This window comes from Diceros bicornis, chromosome 31 (genome assembly GCF_020826845.1).
Source record: "Diceros bicornis minor isolate mBicDic1 chromosome 31, mDicBic1.mat.cur, whole genome shotgun sequence".
Classification (NCBI taxonomy): Eukaryota; Metazoa; Chordata; class Mammalia; order Perissodactyla; family Rhinocerotidae; genus Diceros; species Diceros bicornis.
Window position 1 is genome coordinate 44,492,357 of NC_080770.1, and position 17,098 is coordinate 44,509,454.

Below are 17,098 nucleotides of genomic sequence, written 5' to 3' on the forward strand. Positions count from 1 at the left end.
TTTGTGGATCTGACTCTCCCAATAAATGTAAGACCCAAGGGATGAGGCCAGAGAAAGTCGTGCCAGGCGAGGTCTCTGATTTCCACATCCCCACCCTCCCCATAGCTGCTCACCTCACACCATTTCTGGAAGTTGACCCGATTTCCCTGGAAGGGAGACAGCCAATGTCCATCAGAAACAGCCCCCTAAGCCCATAACCAACCCCCATCACACCCCTTCTCAGGCTGCAGGAATGTCAGGGCCCAGCAGAGGGCAGACCTTCCACAAAGAGAACTTGACACTGGGCCAGGCTCTGGGCTCCAGGGCAGGAGGGACAGGGGAGCTGAGGCCAGAGACCTTATGTAGCACACCCTCTCTGATGACAGACAGGGAGACTGAGGCCTCAGGGAGGAAGGGACAGCTGGAACACAGAAGTGCTTCCTCACTTGCAGGGGCTGATGGCACTCCCCCAGGGGCAGGGCCCAAGGGGGAGGCTGAATCCATCTCAGACACAGCCTCCTGCAGCTCTGCAGGCAGGCAGCTATGAGCTTCACCAGCCCAGGTAGACTGGCGGGGGGCTTATGCGGAGCGTCTATTCACGCATTGCTAAGATGTGCCTGACTCCCCAGCTCCCAGGGGTGGCCATGGGGCTCTCATGAGAGGAGGTTTGTCAGATACTGAGAGCTCAGGTCCCAGTGCAGGGCTCTCGCCTCCCAAACCTCAGGATCCTGCTCCCTGTCCCCACCTCCAGGCTCACTCACTTCCAGATCATCCGCCATCCCAATGTCCAGCAGCTTCAGGTGATAGAGGAACATGCCCAGGAAGGGGACGACACCCTGTGAAATCAGGGTGGGAGTGGTGAGATGAGTCCCACCTCTCAGGTGCCCCCATGGACCCTCCCCCAAATCCCTTCACCCCAGCCTCCTGCCCACCACAGACTCCCACAGGGAACAGCCTAGGACCCTCAGCGGCCTGCCCCCATTTGTTCCCTCCAGGACAACCCAACTTCCCCAGTCACCTCCCAGGGGCGGCTTTTGGCAAATCCCAGGGTATGTGGTCCCTGCCCCTCCCCTCCCTAACACATCCTGGGCCCAGCCCTTCCAGGCCTCCTCCTGGTCACTTCCAGGGCAGGCCTTTCATGCTCTTGGGCTCCTGGAGCTGGGCTGGAGGAGGAGGGACCCCTCTCTTAGGGAGGCCTCCAGCCGTGAGGTGAGTGACCCCTCCTCTGACACCTGGACCCTCCCCCTCAGGCCACCTCACCTGCTGCTGCTGCCTCTCCTGAGGTCCCTGGGGGTCCATCTGCAGGGTGGCCCTCACAGATATCACCTCCTGCAGGGTCAAGGACAGGCTCAGGGAGGCCATGTTCCCTTCCCCATGTCTCCCAGGCCCCTGATCTTGGACCCTGGACATCTGGTGTCTATGGCTGCTCCCATTGCAGGTTGCCCTGATTCTAGATCGCTCCCAGCTCCAACACCCCCTCCTCTGTGCCCTCAGGCCTGCAAAGGCCCCTAAGCCTCTCTCCTCATCAGGAAAGTGTGAGGAGGACTCCCCATGCCTCCCAGGGTCCCCTGAGGACTCAGTATCATCTGACTGTCACCAGTGCTGTCCCCTCCCCCCTCGAGGAGGAGGAGCACAAAGCTCCTGTACATTCCTCTCCTCCTTGTACCTCATCACCCCTGTGAGGCCTGCACCACAGATCATCTCCCTCCATTACCCAGATGAGGAGACCGAGGCCCACAGAGGGGCAGTGACTGGCTCAGGGGCCCACAGAGGAGACCGCTCCCCCTCCCAGCCAGAGGCCCTGGCCCCCGCCTTCACTCCTCCTCCAGACACACCTCGGACCAATGTCCTGTCCTCTGGACTCTCGGGGTGTGTTGAGGTCCTCAGTCAACATGAGCCATGGATGGAGAGGCACAAAGTGTCTCGGGGTCCCATGCAAGTGGCTTCTGTGTTTTCCAGCCCCCTGGGATTCTCTGACACCAGGCTGGACCTGAGGCCATGCCAAAGGCCTCAGCTCCCTAGAATCCCCTCAGGATGGTCCCTGCACAGAACTCCTCCTTCATTCACTCAGGAAGGGGACCCCCGTGTGCCACATCTGAGTGACAGTGTAGGGTGTGACCATGGCACTGTGTAATGGTGACATTTGCATCCTTTTCCACTTGGAAACTTCTAATGTCCCTTCTCCTTTCTCAGCTCTCATGTTTGAAGTCTTTGGTCTGAGCCTTTGCACAATCCTTAGGCCCCTCCTGCCAGGGCCTCGATTGAGGCCATTAAGAATCTGTCAGGAAGGTCCATTAAGAATCTGTAGTTTCCCCGATAATTCTCTTTGCCATCTGGGGCGTATCTTTGTCGACAAGGCATTGGGGGAGACTCACTGGTTTGTCAGCAGTGACCACTATCGGGCTAGAGTGCACAGTCCCAGAGAGCACACAGTTCTGTCCCAGATCCACCATTTGGCCCAAGGCTGTGCAGCTCCTGTGTCCACAATGCCTGTGTAACCTCACAGTGCTCATCCCTGGGACAGGCAGAGTGCCCTCCCCTGCGAGGTGCAGTGAAGACAGAAGGAGCAGCAGGGGCCTGGCTTCCTGAGGACAGACTGGGCTGCTTTAGGAAGAAAGGAACCCCCAACCACTCCATCCACCCGCCAGCCTTGAGGATGATGAGGGCCAGCTGATGGGTCCGCATGGAAGCCAGACACCTGCTCATTCTGTCAGCTCCTCACCTCTTGGAACAGTCCAGGCGACACCACTGTATCCCGTGACCAAGGCCTCCTGCCCCAAACAGTCCCCACCTGCCCCTGCAGCTCACACCCCCCGCTTCCTGTCCAGCTGGACAAGACAGACCGTTATTTCTCGGGGAACCTTAAGTGAAAAACTTACCAAAGCACATCCTGCCTGGTCCCTCCCCACCTCACCTCCCGTCCTTCCAGATCTCCAGACTCCACTCACCTCCTTGAGCAGCTTCCTGCTCTCCCGCTGGCATGTTTGGAAGATATTTTTAAGGATTTCACAGTTCTTCCTGAGGAGGGAAAAAAGGAAAGAAACACTGTGGAGTGGTTTGAGGGTAAATCCCTTTTGTTTGAAAACCCAGAAGATCCAGACAGCCTGGATGAGCATTTTCACTGTGTCCTCTGAGCCCTGAGGTGTCTGGGACTGGGGAGGGGACTCTCCTATTGTCACCTGGGGCCTCCATTCTCTTATTTTCTCAGCAGATGTGTTTTAAACAGTCTTAATTTCACGTGGACAGAGAGTTCTGTTGCTGCAAACACTTGAAAATCTTCAATTTGGTTCAAGCCATGATCTGTCACTTAGGGAAACTGATTCCTGAAGCAGAACGACTGGCCTAAGTTTTCAGAACGACTTCAAGCCTGCCAACCAGGTCAGACCCTATCCCCAGGGTTTGCTGTCTCCCAGGAGGTCCCAACTGACTGAAGGGCAATGCTAGCCCTGTGAGGGGTGTCTGGTCCACACAGGTGGTGCTCGCATGGAGAGAGGCCTACCCACCTGGACACCTGTCTCCACGTCTCTTTTAAACGTTAAATGGAGGGGCCCTCCAGAGCCCAGAAGATCGCGTGGAGAGAGGAAAGGTTCCTCAGGCCGTGGCATTCCTGGGGAAGGGAAGAGAATGAGCTGTGAGGGGGAGCTGGAGCCCTGCTTCCTCTGGCTTCTCTCGCCTCATTGACGTCTCCTGTCCTGGATGAGACAGCAGCTCAGGGAACCCAGGAAGGGCACAGGTGGAACCTGATGAGGAATACTTCCAGGGAGGAGGATTTTAGCTGAAGCCAAGAAAGGAGCCCAGGAAGGGGTGAGCTGCCCACCACTGGGACCAGGAGTCAGGTCAACGAGGCCTAGCAGGAGGGGCCTAAGGATTGTGCAAAGGCTCAGACCACGGACTTCAAATATGAGAGCTGAGAAAGGAGAAGGGACAGTTCCCCCGACACCAGAGAGGGGCTCCCAGGGCCTCCCACATCTTACCTTGGCCACCTGGATCCAGAGCTCCACCACCCTGGCCCTGTCCTGGGCAGTCATGCTCGGGTCCCCAATGCAGGTGCTGATGATACATTCGACCACTCTGTTAAAGTGGGTCGTGGTGACATGGATGGTGGATTCCAGGTGCTTATTGCCCCTGTCACACTGGGACCAGATGGAGTCCAGGAATTTGTGGGGCATCACTGTCTTGAACAGCTCCTGGGGAGGACAGGGAGTGTCACCCAGCCCTGCCACAGCCCAGCTCAGCATCTGCAGCCCCCAGTCCCAGGCCGGGTCAGTGGTGAGAGCTGGAGCTCAGGAAGCTGAGAATGTGGCCTGAGACTTGTGGGAATCCCTGGGTGTTGCCTGTGTCCCCTGAGGGCACCCAGCACAGGATGGCCCAGGACCCAATACTGTGGCGCAAGGAAGTAGCATTTGCTCGCCGCCCAGTCTCACTTCCTCCAAGCACCAGAACTCGGCTCCTGCTTGACCATCTCTAGGGGCATCTTCCACCCATTCTGACAATCCTGGGGTCTGACTCCTCTTTGACATGCACATTCCCCCAAGGCAGCAACAACCATGGGCTTTGTTTGTCTGCCTTGTAGTCATGTACACATTAAGTGCCTAATTAGTGCTGAGGCCGTTGAGGCCTCCTGGGCAAATGAGTGAACTACCCAAGGACGAGACAGCAATTTAGTGTGCTCCCCTCCCCAACCAAATCGCAGACTCTGCCCAACTTCCTCTCTGCTCCACCTTATCCACCTGCACAGCCACTCTGCATGGCAGCTGCTCTCAAAGTCCATCCCTACTGTCCACATGAGGACAGCAAAGGCTTGGGAGTTAAGAAGGCTGCTCAGGTCCCATGAGGGTGAGTGGGGAAGCAAGAGGTTGGACCGAGATCATGGGATTCTGGATCAGGAAATGGCAGGTGTGGGGCAGCTGATGGCACAGGGAAGGCCGGCCCCACCTGCCCTGAGAGCCCCGCTGCTCACCACATCCATCAGTGTCAACTGCTCTGCCACCAGCCGGGGAGGGAACTCCAAGAAGTCGGGCTTCTCCTCCCTCAGCAGGTTCTTGGTGGTCACGTCCCAGGGGCAGGCGGGCTCTGGGGCTGGATCTGGCTCTGCTGTTATCTCTCCAGGTGGAGGGAGGATTCTCCCTGGAGGCAATGGTCCAGGTGGCTCCTGCTCAGGAGTTGGCACTGGGGCTGGAGCTGATGTTGGTGGTGGCTCTAGCCCTGGAGGGATTGATGGAGGTGACACTGGCTCCAGCTCTAGCACAGGTGGTGGAACTAGAGCTGGAGCTGGATCTAGCCGTGGAGCTGGCCCTTGCTCTGGCGCTGGAGCTGGAGGGAGCTCTGGAGATGGTACTGCAGCAGGAGAAAGAAACAGTGTCACTCAAGTAGCTGACTTCCCCTGTGCCTGTCAAAGCCAGGAAAGACCCCACTGCCTTTAAGGGAACCTAGCCTGTGAAGACCCTGCAAATCATCTTCCCAGACTGCAGTCCCTTCACCTTCCAGATCTGCCTCAATGGGCCGTGGATGCTCCAGCTGGACCTGGAGAAGGTAGGCGTGGCCCTGCAGCCCCGAGCCAGGCAAGCTGAGATGCAGAGAGCTCAGCTTCATCCTGAAGCAGGGATAGTGCAGGAGCTCCCAGAAATCCTGCCCTGGGTCCAGGCAGGTTCCCACCAGAGAAGAGATGGCACTAGGGGCGGCAATTGGGCAAGAGAGTCAGAGGCCTGGCCTTTCCCTCCACACTTCTCACCCAAGGCACCCTGGCTTGTGTCTGGGCCCTATGCCTGCCCCTCTCCATCCAGGTGAGAGCCACGTGGCAGCCCTGACCCCTGTGAGGCTGTCCTGGCAGTGGCAGGCCTGCTTATCCAGCAAGTTGACACAGAGTCTATTGTGACTCTCTTCCCACTGACACTCTTCTCCTGAAGGTCTGGGACACAGCCCACCCCAGGCCTCCATGCACTTGTGCAACTGTACTGAGCACTGAGACAGATGTGTGAGCAGGTTGCTCACACACCTCCTGTTCTGGGCCTAGAGGCGGTGGTCAGAAGAGGTAGATGTGGAGAAGGGGAGGCAGATTAAAATGGGTCTGTGGTGGGAATGGGTTTCTAGGGGAGAATGCAGCACAGCCACCCCTCTCGTTACCAGGGGTCCTGGCACCCATCCATAGCTCTTTGACTCCTGTCCTCCTGGAGTGGAAGCCACCGGGCCTCTGCCTTCCCATGGGAATCAACAGATGCGTGAGATGCGGCCTCTGACAGGCTCCCCTCAGCCACAGCCTCCATCTCTCCCCCCCCAGCTTGTTCTTTAGAGACAGGAGGCCGTCCTTCTGGACCCAAAGACCACTCACTTTTTTAGGTGGTCCTGCGCTCTGCCCTCCTGGCTGGAATAAGGGGAGATGCCTCCAGATGTAAAGGAGGCTATGAGGGCATCCCTTGGGATGGACGGTGGATGACAAGACCTGCGAATGATGTCTAATGTCAATGTCTGACTCTCAGATGGAAATTGAGGCCACGCATTGTGTCTCCTTCATTCACTGGGTTTACTGTCTCCAAATGTCCTGCATGCATAGGTGCTTAATCTACATGGTTGAATGAATGTAGTCCACCCAGAACCATCCCAGACACCTGAGTGGACCTAGGGCCTCTCTGCTGCCCCAGAGATCCTTGACTGGCTACCCCAAGGAAAAGGACCAGGACCAGCTGGATGGAATCTCCAACTCCTTGACAGGGTGGTTTCCATGTGCTTTTCCAAACTCAGAAAGGCCGCATCTCAGAGATGGGTGAGGCAGACTACTTTTCACGGGGAAGAGAGAAATAAACACCATGAACAACCACAGCACGTCCACAGCCCTCTCTGCAGAGCCAGGCACCAGGTAAGCACCCGCCATGGCTGATCCCATTAGTTCCTACAAGATCCCCATGAAATTTATCCTCTCCCACCCTACTTTTCAGAGGAGCAAGCTGAGGCTCAGATTTGGTGACACTCCGAGGACACACAGCTGGCAGGGGGTAGAGTCACCACTGTGCTGAGGAGGGAGTGGCCACTCACCTAGGAAACAGCTGGTCCAGGACCTGGTGGGTTGTGTCTAAGGCCGAGTAGTTGACCATGAAGGTGGTGAAGCTAGAGATGTTCCTCCTCAGGAAAGCTGGTGCGATGGACTCTGTCATCTTCTCCATCACGCCTGTCTGGAGGGCCCGCATCCTGCAGGCCTCATTTAAATTCACGGTGGACTCATCCTCACACTGAGGGAGAGGAGGAGGTACATACACTCAATGACATCATGGTGAACCAGCGGGAGCGTGAGGTGACTTTCTACCCTCCTGTGTAGCTGGTGGGAAGGAGTGGAGGTCCAGAGTGCTTTGGGAGTGGGACTGTGGAGCACTCTAATGAAAAAACCCTGGGGGGTTCCAGAGGAGACTCAGATTTGAGTCTGCATTCTAGTAGTGCCTTGGTCATCTCAGAGTCCTGGGCATGAAGACCCCTCTGCACCAACACTCACCTCAGACCAGCCCTCTTCATTGATGGACTGGTGTACCTGTGTCCTCTCCAGGGAGATGGTGAACTGGAAACCATCTACCAGCTCCTCAACCATCACTTGGGTGCAGCTCTGCAGTGACAGTGCCCAGAAGTCAGGCCAGGAGGCATCAGGGGCCTGCCTGGACTTTACCACAGAGGGAAACCCCACCACAGTTCAGGCACAGAGGGGCATCTGCATAGTCTCCATCAGGGAAGGAATGTGATGACACCTCGACGGCCTGGGATTCACATGTGGGTAGAAGAGCTTGGTCCCCAGCACTCACCATCCTCTCCTGCAGCCAAGATCTTCAGTATGAACATGACACACCACCAGATCTCCACCATTTAGCTACCTGCTCCTGCTCAGGGTGGTTCCTCCTCATACTACCTTCTCTAACTCCACCTCCCACATACACACACACACACACAAAGAGGGTCAAGGGGTGTGGGGCTGTCCATTTGGGATCACAGTTGTGGCCTGATCTAGAGTGGCCTGCCCTGGGCTACGCTGTTACCTGATGGTTCCTCCTGACAAAAGGCCACAGACATTCGAGGTGAGGGCTGAGCCAATGTCTAAAGCGACTTAACATGCTCTCATTCTTGGCTTTCCGGGGGCCAGAGCCTCGGAAAGTCACGGGACAACACGAGAACATCCTGCTGTGTCGAGTGTCTCCACTCAAATGAACTGGACAGGAGGCTGTGGTTACAATGTGGGTGCCTGGTAACCAGAGTTCTAAGTTCTGTTGGGGGCTGTCACCAAGGAAGTGAGGTCACTTCTTCAAGGTTCTATTACTTGGCCCCTTCCTTCAATCAGACCCACCCAAAGACCCCGCTAGGCTGTTGGCTGCTCTCCCTCCTTGCCCATGTCATCTCCATCACTGTACACAAATATCCATCACCACCCTCCCCACAGCTCCTTGGGAGTGGAACCAGTGGCCAGCTTTGAGGAGACAGAGCTGAAGTCACACCTATTTTATCCTACCAGTTCTGTGTCCTGGAAAAGCCACTGTGCCTCTCAAGATCTCCCCAGTCTCCCCACCTGCACAATGGGGATGGTGCTAAAAACAGCTTTCTGGGAACATCGTCAGGTGTATATGAGATAATACCTACAACACCTGTGGATTGGTGTCACATGTGTCTAATGCTCAACCTCCCATCTATGTCAGTTCCATCTGTGCAGCCTCCACAAACCCCCACTCCATACTTCTTGTCACACATCATTGGCCTGAATTTAGTCTGGTCACTCTTATCTGCAAGAGGGGTTAGGAATTTTATCTTTAATTTGTTGAATTGCCACCCAAAATAAAACTGATTCTCTGTTCTGAATATTAAGGGAGATGGTGAACAGTGGAAACTACCCGTGCTCTCGCCCTACACTAACCTTCAAGTTGAAGGGGAGGAGATGAGCTTTTCAGATGAATCAAGCATGTATTTACCTACCACAGGCTCTCTTTTCTTGTTTCTTCATCCACAGAGAACAAGAAGTCTTGCTTCCAAACCAGAATGTATGAGACGTCCACTGCCCTCTGTTCCCAGCAGAATGACCAGAACCAATTTGTTGGCTTTTATTTGCCTGGCCCTTGTAAGTAGATCTGAGAACATTCTTTCTATGTCCTTCATAGAGTGGGTCTGGGAGGGTCTGAGGTTGCAGAGAATTGTAGGCAAATAACAGGCTCCTGAAAAACTGAGTCAAATTGGAATCTCTGTAATTCAAAGAAGGAGAGTGACATCAGCATCATTGTGGAATAAGACACCTCCTGTTTTTCTACTCCTGCACTTACAATGCTTTGGCATCCATCCATAGACAAAAGTGCCTTTGTGGGAGAAGTGGGATCCAGCACCATATGCCAAGGGACCCAGAGGGAGTCTCCCCCAGCCATGCCTCTGGTAATAGGCAGACAGACCTCGGTCCCAGCTCTGGACCCTGCAGTGGCCCGTGAACCAGCTCAAGCTCCTTTCAGCTGCTGCATGGAAACCCCTGAAAACACTGTCTTAGATCATGACACACAGAGGAGAGGGCCTTTGTGGAAGTCCAGGTTTCAAGAAGAGAAGTTCCAGCCCTCTGTTGGAGCACAAAAATATGAGTCTGGATGGGTTGAAGAGTTTGGGGGCATTGGCAGCTAGGTACTCTTAGAGAGTTTTAAAGGATGTGGCTCCTGTAACTGCACTGAGCACTCCATCAAGAAGTCTCCCACGACTTGTGGGGTATGCCTCACCCATGCATCTCCCCAGCTGGCCCTTAGGCACCCCCAGTGTTCTGCGTGCCTCACATGCACACACCTCCACCCTAGGGCTTCTTCCCTGTGTATGCTCCCAACAGTGGTGGTTAGAGTGAATTTTGGAGAACAGCTAGTGAGCACGTGCAGAAACTTGGTCCAAATCCGCAGGCCAGAGAGAGACCACAAACTCGAGGTTTCACACAACCTCTGGAATACAAAAGGGAGGCTGTCAGCGCCCAGCCTATTACATCACAGCATCAAGAGAATGCATACGGGCTGGAGAATTCTGCCATTAATGAACAAATTAAAAATGCTGAGATTATACTGGTATAACACATTAAAATACAAATGTATTATTGAAACATATGTGAAGTTTAAAAAAATGACATTTCAAATGTTGGAAAAATTAAGTTTGAGAAACCTTGTAGGTGGTCAGTAAACATCTGTCCCTCCCTCCCTCTCCAGAGCAGCCATATATATATATATATATAAATACACACACACACACACATATATATACCCCCTATAAGTTATATATAGAGAGAGATGCATATGTGCATGTGTGTCCACAAACACTCATACATATATATAATGCATGTACCTATGTATAGCATATACATGTATGTATACATGATAGAATACTCACATGCACATGTGTGTATCTCTGCAATTTCACCTTCAATAAGGTAAATTTCCGGTTTGTATTGACTCTAAATAACTCTGCATTTTAACTTGTTAGGTCTGTTTCGCTTTGTTTTCCCCAAACTTTCTGGTTAGTCCTCTGGGCACTTCTCAATTGAATAACTGTTATGGTTTTCATTCATTGTTGTGCTTTCATTTTCTCTTTTTAATAAACATATTTGTTGAAATATGACATACAATCAGAATAGAGCACAAATCCAAGTGCAAAGATTGATAAGTTATCAAAAAGTGTACACATGTCTTAACTCCACCCAGGCCAACAAAAAGAACATGACCAGTTCTATTTTAGTAGATTATACATGATATATATAATAGATAATAACCGCAGTTACCCAGATTATTATTTCTCCTTTTTCAGGAAGTAGCACACTGAATGGCAATGCATAAAGCAAATTTGGTCATGATGTGGCCTCCTTCAAAAATATAGCTGGATTTGGAAGGTTAATTTTTTTTAGGAATACATGAGTTTAGTTCCAGAAAAAAAGTGGCTTGTAAATTTCCTTTCCTGTAATGACCTTGTAAGATTTTTGTAGCAAAGTTAAGCTATTCTCACAAAATGAATCAAAAAGTTTTTCCCATTTTTCCTGTTCTGTGGAAGAGCTAGAGTCAATGTGTATTATTTCTCTCCTGAATGTTTGGTGGAATTTGCCAGCAGAGGTGTTAGCCACGATGAAATGTGGGAATGTTTTAAACTATGGATTCAGTTTCTTCTTTAGATATGGGACTATTCAGATTTCTCATTTCTTCTTGAGACAGTTTTGGTAACTTTCATTTCCTGGCAATTTGTGAATTTCATCTAATTTTCAAATGTATTGACATGTTATTTATAATAACACGTGTGTTGTCAGGGAAAGTCTGGGGTGAATATCCTGGGGGCGGAAGTCAAGCTCAGCTCATGCGTCCCCGCAGCTTCAGGCACATGGATGCTGTAGGGAGAGCCTGTTCCTCATTGCAGGACGAGAGGCTAAATGCTTTTCTTTTCGCCCTCTGCTCTCCATTCACACCAGCTCAGGAGACCTTGTTCCTGGGCAAGTTGGCGTGCAGGCAATGCCCCATGTAAATTCTTCCAGGCCTGGTGGATATTTGGAATTTTTTTTCTCAGATGTTCTCTTGAAACCACATGGCAACATTTGTATAATATTCTCTCTTTATTTTCTATTTGAGTCAGTTTTGGTAATCACATTTTCAACTTTTAAACTGTACAAGGCTGCTTCTCTCATGGGGCGTCTTTGGCACTCCTCTTGCAAGAGACCTGCAGGCATCCCAAGATGTCCCAAGGCCACTCCCCCAGTCGGCATCTTAGACCCCTCCCCTCAGCCTCTGAGCTACTCAAGCAGGATCCTCTCATCCTGCGGGGAGCTCCCTTAGTAGGATTCCTTCTAACATGGGCTCCAGTCTAGCTCCTATTTGCAGATCTGAATCTCCTTCCCCAGGACTCTGCACCTTTGCATCCCGATTCCACTGCAATACTCATTATTCTGCTATTAGGCAAGGGCATCTTCGATCTCATCCAGGAAACACTTCAGGCTTCCCTTGGTGAGAGTCAGACTCCAATCTCTACATTCTCCAATCTCCAGGTAACAGATAGATGCTCTCTGCATAGTCCCCATGAAACATTGCTCAGTTGATGTGACAGGAGGGGAAAGTACATTCATTTACACCTTCAACTTTTCCCCCTAGAGTCCTATCTGGTTTCTCCAATCTCAAGCTCTAATAGAGAGGGGGATTGCAGGCAGCCATCGCCAGTGCTGGGAAACCTCCTGTTGGGTATCAAGAGCCCTGTCCAGAACAGGTGCTCGGCCCCTCATTTCTGGATGTGGGAGACACATGTGTCCCACTGTGTTCTTCTGGGCCTTTGAGGCCACAGACAAAGCTGAGACGGGTAGGGCCCCACTTCAAGTCCTGTTTCCTTTATTTCCCTGTGCCTAGCAGTAGGTGGACACTGTGGTTAAATCGTGAAATAAAGGCATGACCAAATGGTAATGGAATGTGCAGAACATATGAGAAACTTGCAAATGAAGCTGAATGTAGTGTCCTTAGTCTCAGAGATACAGAAGGAAGGGATTCAACACTGTGACGAAGACCAAAATGACCTAAACTCACTGTGTGTTATTACCAGCATCTCCATGTAAAGTTGCTTAAAATGTCTTTATCTTTCACCAAAATAGGTAAAATGGCAAGACAAGGGCCTATATTTTCCATCTGCACATTGATTATAGAGTGGTGGGGTATAGCAGAGCCTCTTCCAATTCTTTCTCTTGAAATGATTATAGTGAAAATGACAGAGCATCCAGCTCAAACTTGAATTCTACTTCCTGTTTCTTATCTCCCTCACACACATTCCTCATTTCATCTACTTTGTTCCCTCAAGTGTATTGTTTCCCCACATGAGACCAACAAACTCACTTACAAAGATAACTGTTTGAAGCTCCTTTGTAATTTTTTCACTTTACCTAGTGATTCTGCTCTGTTGGTGGTGGTGGTGTCACATACAATGAAACTCACTCTGTGTAATGTGTAAAGTGCTGTGAATTTTTAATATAAGTAGATATCAATCTTCATAACAAAATGTCTGGCTTTCAGCTATTGAAACCCTGTCCATTAAAGGAGGCTGTAAAGGGTCCAAAAAGACGTTCACCCTGAGGGCTGGAATGGAAGTGGTGAGCATTCACTGCACAACCACTGCTGGAGAAGACACTGGAGGTAACAGAAAACTGAGGCATCTGAACCTGCAAACCCAGGAAGCCAAAGCGGAGCCCACCCTACTTCGTCATTACACCACAGGGCTGGCACCCAGGCAAGTTTTTGATGCTCTGTGAGACTTAGTTTCCTCATCAGGGCTGTTGTGGCAACTTAATGATATAACATAGTTGATGCGCTTGGCAGGTTTTCAACAAAGAATAATTCTTTTCCCCACTTTGGATGCAAAGTTCTCCTGTTGGTCTAAAGCTGATCACTCACAGCTGGTGGGCTCAAACAAAGATCAGCTAATTTTTTTTAGTAAAAGACTAGACAGTAATTACTTTCAGCTTTGCTAACCATATGGTCTCTGTCAAAATGACTCAATGCTGCCACTGTAGTGCAACATCAGCTACATAACAAATAGGCGTGTTCCAACAAGACTTTGTTTATGGACACTGAAATTTGAATTTTGTTCAATTTTCAAGTGTCATGAAATATTGTTCTTTTATTTTTTTCAACTATTTGAAACAGTAAAAACAATTCTTAGCTCACAGGCATATAAAAACAGGCAGTGGGTCACATCTGCCAAGGGTCATATTTTTCCATCTCTTGGGCTAGAAGTTCTGTTGAAGTTATTCGTAAAAAGATAAGATTGGGATTCATAGGACACAGTTATAGTCAAGGAGTAATTAGATACGTGAGGGAGGGAGCAAATGTGGGAGGGATTATTCAATCAACAACAGGCAGCAGCAATTATAGCTGTGTTTTACCCTCAAATATACATAAATTGTTAACTCTGATAGATTTACATATAGTGATACATATATTACATATACTGACTGAAGTGATTGTAAAATACAATATAACAAGGCTATTATTCTCTTTTCAGGGGAAAAATGAAATTGAAAGGCCTCTATGTATCTATTGGCACAAAATGGTTTGGTTCAATGAAGGCTGTCATGTCATCTTATATACTGTGATGCAAACGGTATGTTCCTGCAGTCGCCTCTCCAGTTTTGCAGTGCTTATGGCATCCAGTGTGATGAAGGTAAGGTCTTAAGTGTATTACTAAGCAATTAGAGTCTGATAATTAATTTTTTAATAAAATGAATCTTATTCCAAACTTATATTCAGTGGAGGATTTAAATATATACTGATTTTATTTAATTAAGAAAATGTATGCTTCCTGGTTTTAAAATGGGAAATATAGAAAATTACAAAGAACAAGAAATATCTCTACCATCCAGAGATAATGGAAATTAACTTAAAAAATAAATCGTGTTGTTTTATGCGTGTATTCTTTTTCAACTGTGTGACCATACTCCATATCAGTGGTTCTCAACTGGGGACAACTTCACCATCTCCAGGACATTTGGCAATTGCAGAAAACATTTTTTGTTGTCACCACTTGGTGGGGAGAGTGCTGCTGGCATCTAGTGGGACCAAGGGTGTTGCGAAATATCCTACAATGCAGAGGAGAGCCCTCCACGACAGAGAATTATCCAGCCCAGAACATCAATAGTGCTGAGATTGAGAGACCCTGATCCATGTAGTATATATACTGCTTTGTAAATTTAACATTGTCATGGACACTTTCTGACATCCATAAGTGGTCTGAAAACATAATTTTTTAAGGACTGAATGGTAGTCCAGATCAAGAATATATAATAATTAAACAATTTTATCCTATTTACAATAATAGTAAATTTATTAAAGAATACGAAGGTCCAAAATGAGTTGATATCTCTTTTCTTTTGCTGGATCCAGGAGGCCCCTGTGCTGACTGTGATCACCTATGTGGGGCTGAGTGTCTCTCTGCTGTGTCTCCTCATGGTGGCCCTCATCTGGGACAAGGGACCAAAAATTACAGACAGCCAGCCACACAGGATGTGATACACAGATGTCATTCCCCATTCCTCTTTGGAAAGAACGCCTGTGGGCATCCTGTATGAGAAGCTTCATTCCCAGTTGTCCAGCTGGCCCCTGGGGTTCATGCACTAACGTCCTGGCTGCAACAAGTTTGATGAGTGAAAATGCGGGGCCACTGTTGAGAGTTAGGTCCAGTGTTTGACCAAAGTGAGCAAAGATCCTTTCAAGTGTCGCTCAGATAGTTTCATGTGGAGCTGTCAGAAGCCATGTGGCTTTTCCCTTCACCCTAAACAAGAGGCTGACGCAAGAAAAAGAGAAGTCAGAGCTTTGCCCAGTGCAGCGCGACGAGCTGACGACCCAGGCCTGGGGGCTGGGTGCCCAGTGTCCTGTGAAGCCCCCCGTCAGCTTAGACTGGATGTGGCATAGACACCGTGGAGACCCATTTCCCACCTGTCCCTCTCCGAATTGGAGCTTCTTGACTATTTACTTTTCAGTCTTCTATTTCTCTCTTCGTGGGAAATTCCCTGAACCATCTCTTGTGAAAGGAAGGAAGCTCCTGAAATCTTAGCAGCATTCTTGAGTTAGAAACCTTGGCATTTTCTATCTCACTTTGACAAAAATGTTTGCAGAAAGCTCTGTGATCCACTTTGCTAGCTGGGCAAGCCTAGCCTTTCGGGCCCCCAGTGCACTAAGCCACTGCTGTAGGTTGCAGGGTGGGTGGACAGATAGACAAAGAAGTAGGTGTGTAGTATTCTAGCTTTGGACACAACAGGTATGAAGATTTTGGAAATGTTTTTTTTTCCAATACAGCATCTCTATAACATTATTTCTTTATTTTTATTATTATCATGAGCTTAGGGATAGGTGGCACTCAATATCAGAAACAGGGGGGTGTTCTCCACATTTGCTGTACAACCCAATCGCCAAGGAGAGTCTAAGAAGCTGCTTGATGCATCTTTGTCCCCCTCTCCCAACTGGCGGGAAGAACCTTTGCGTGTAACAGCCCAGAAGCAGTGATAGCCTGGTTTCTCCCGAATGCTTTTTCGTTGCTTTGGAAAGAAAGCCATGGAATATACAAAATGATTCAAAGGCACCTTCCTCAGTTGGAAGAGGAATTCACAAATATGTGAGTAGTCACATCAATAATATTTAAAAATAAAAATCAAAATCTTACTCTATACCAAACGCTGTTTTAAAAGCTTTGCAGCATCAGCTAATTTATCCTTCACAAAAATCCTCGGGGGGGATTTCTGTGATTAGATGCTTTTAACAGATAAAAAGCAAGAAGCACAGTTCTAATGATGAATGCTGAGTGATCGATCATAAATCAGTTTGTCATACGGAAAACAAAAGCATGGCGAGGAAGGTCTAAATGTCTTCTTGTGCTCAAACTATAGATGCACCTCAAAATTGCGAGAGTTTCCCATTTAATTTAACAGAGCAATGGCTAATAAAGTTGATCAAAAAGTCACACTGTATTAAACTTTCATTCAGAATGCTGTTTATCATTGGGGTGGCATTCTTAATCTATGACTTTCTTGAAAAATTTTAGCAAAACTTAAGTTTGGGGAAGAAACATTTTGAGGAATCATGTTCTAGTGATATAGAAGCCTCTGGATGCTGTCTTGTGCGTGGTCTCTGCATACTCTTCATGCACGGTTCCAGGCCGGGTGCCCTCTCATAATACAGACCTGGTCTTACCAGGATGAGCATCGCCGTCCTCATCAAGGGTCCCCACGACAGCTGGATCCAGGGTCCCTGTGGATGAGAAACCAGAGAGTGTCAGAGCAGAGCACATCACTGAGCCTGAAAGAAGAGGTGCTTAATAGAACAGAGCTTCCTTTTCTTTGTCCGACTCTAAAAAAGAGAGTGATTCCTGGTATTTCAGAGCTCAGAGGAAACAGAGGGATTAAAATGCTTCAACTTCTTGATGAGAAAGCTGATGTTGGAAGCAGTGAATGAATCTCCCATGTTCTCCTCAAGCAGAGCCAGCATGAAAACCCAGCTCTCCCAACTCCCAGTGCAGGACCCTCCAAAACCATGCACTGTGAGCTCAAATTGGCAAGGCTCACATGTTCAAACTAGTCCTGACCCGCCATTGGTCCCACATGTAACAGCCTGAAGGAAAAATGGGGCAATCGATAATATTC

At 49.4% G+C, this 17,098-nt stretch overlaps 1 protein-coding gene across 1 annotated transcript; it reads right to left on the minus strand.

Annotated features, from left to right (window-relative positions):
- Nucleotides 1–3,487: 3,487 nt before the first annotated feature.
- On the minus strand, nt 3,488–4,459 carry LOC131395862 (ral-GDS-related protein-like). The gene is made up of 2 exons (XM_058527667.1): nt 3,954–4,459; nt 3,488–3,586 (listed from the first exon to the last, which is right to left on the minus strand). Exons 1-2 carry the CDS (start codon nt 4,215–4,217, stop codon nt 3,515–3,517), a joined length of 336 nt encoding a protein of 111 aa, XP_058383650.1. The 5' UTR covers nt 4,218–4,459; the 3' UTR covers nt 3,488–3,514.
- Nucleotides 4,460–17,098: the final 12,639 nt, after the last annotated feature.

Bases quoted from the DNA above. Each gene is read 5' to 3' on its own strand.
- LOC131395862 (XM_058527667.1), bottom strand. From the start codon at position 4,217: ATGCTGAGCTGGGCTGTGGCAGGGCTGGGTGACACTCCCTGTCCTCCC. The intron at 3,587-3,953 runs GTAAGATGTGGG...TCCCTTCCCCAG, and splicing joins TCTGGATCCAGGTGGCCAAG to GAATGCCACGGCCTGAGGAA.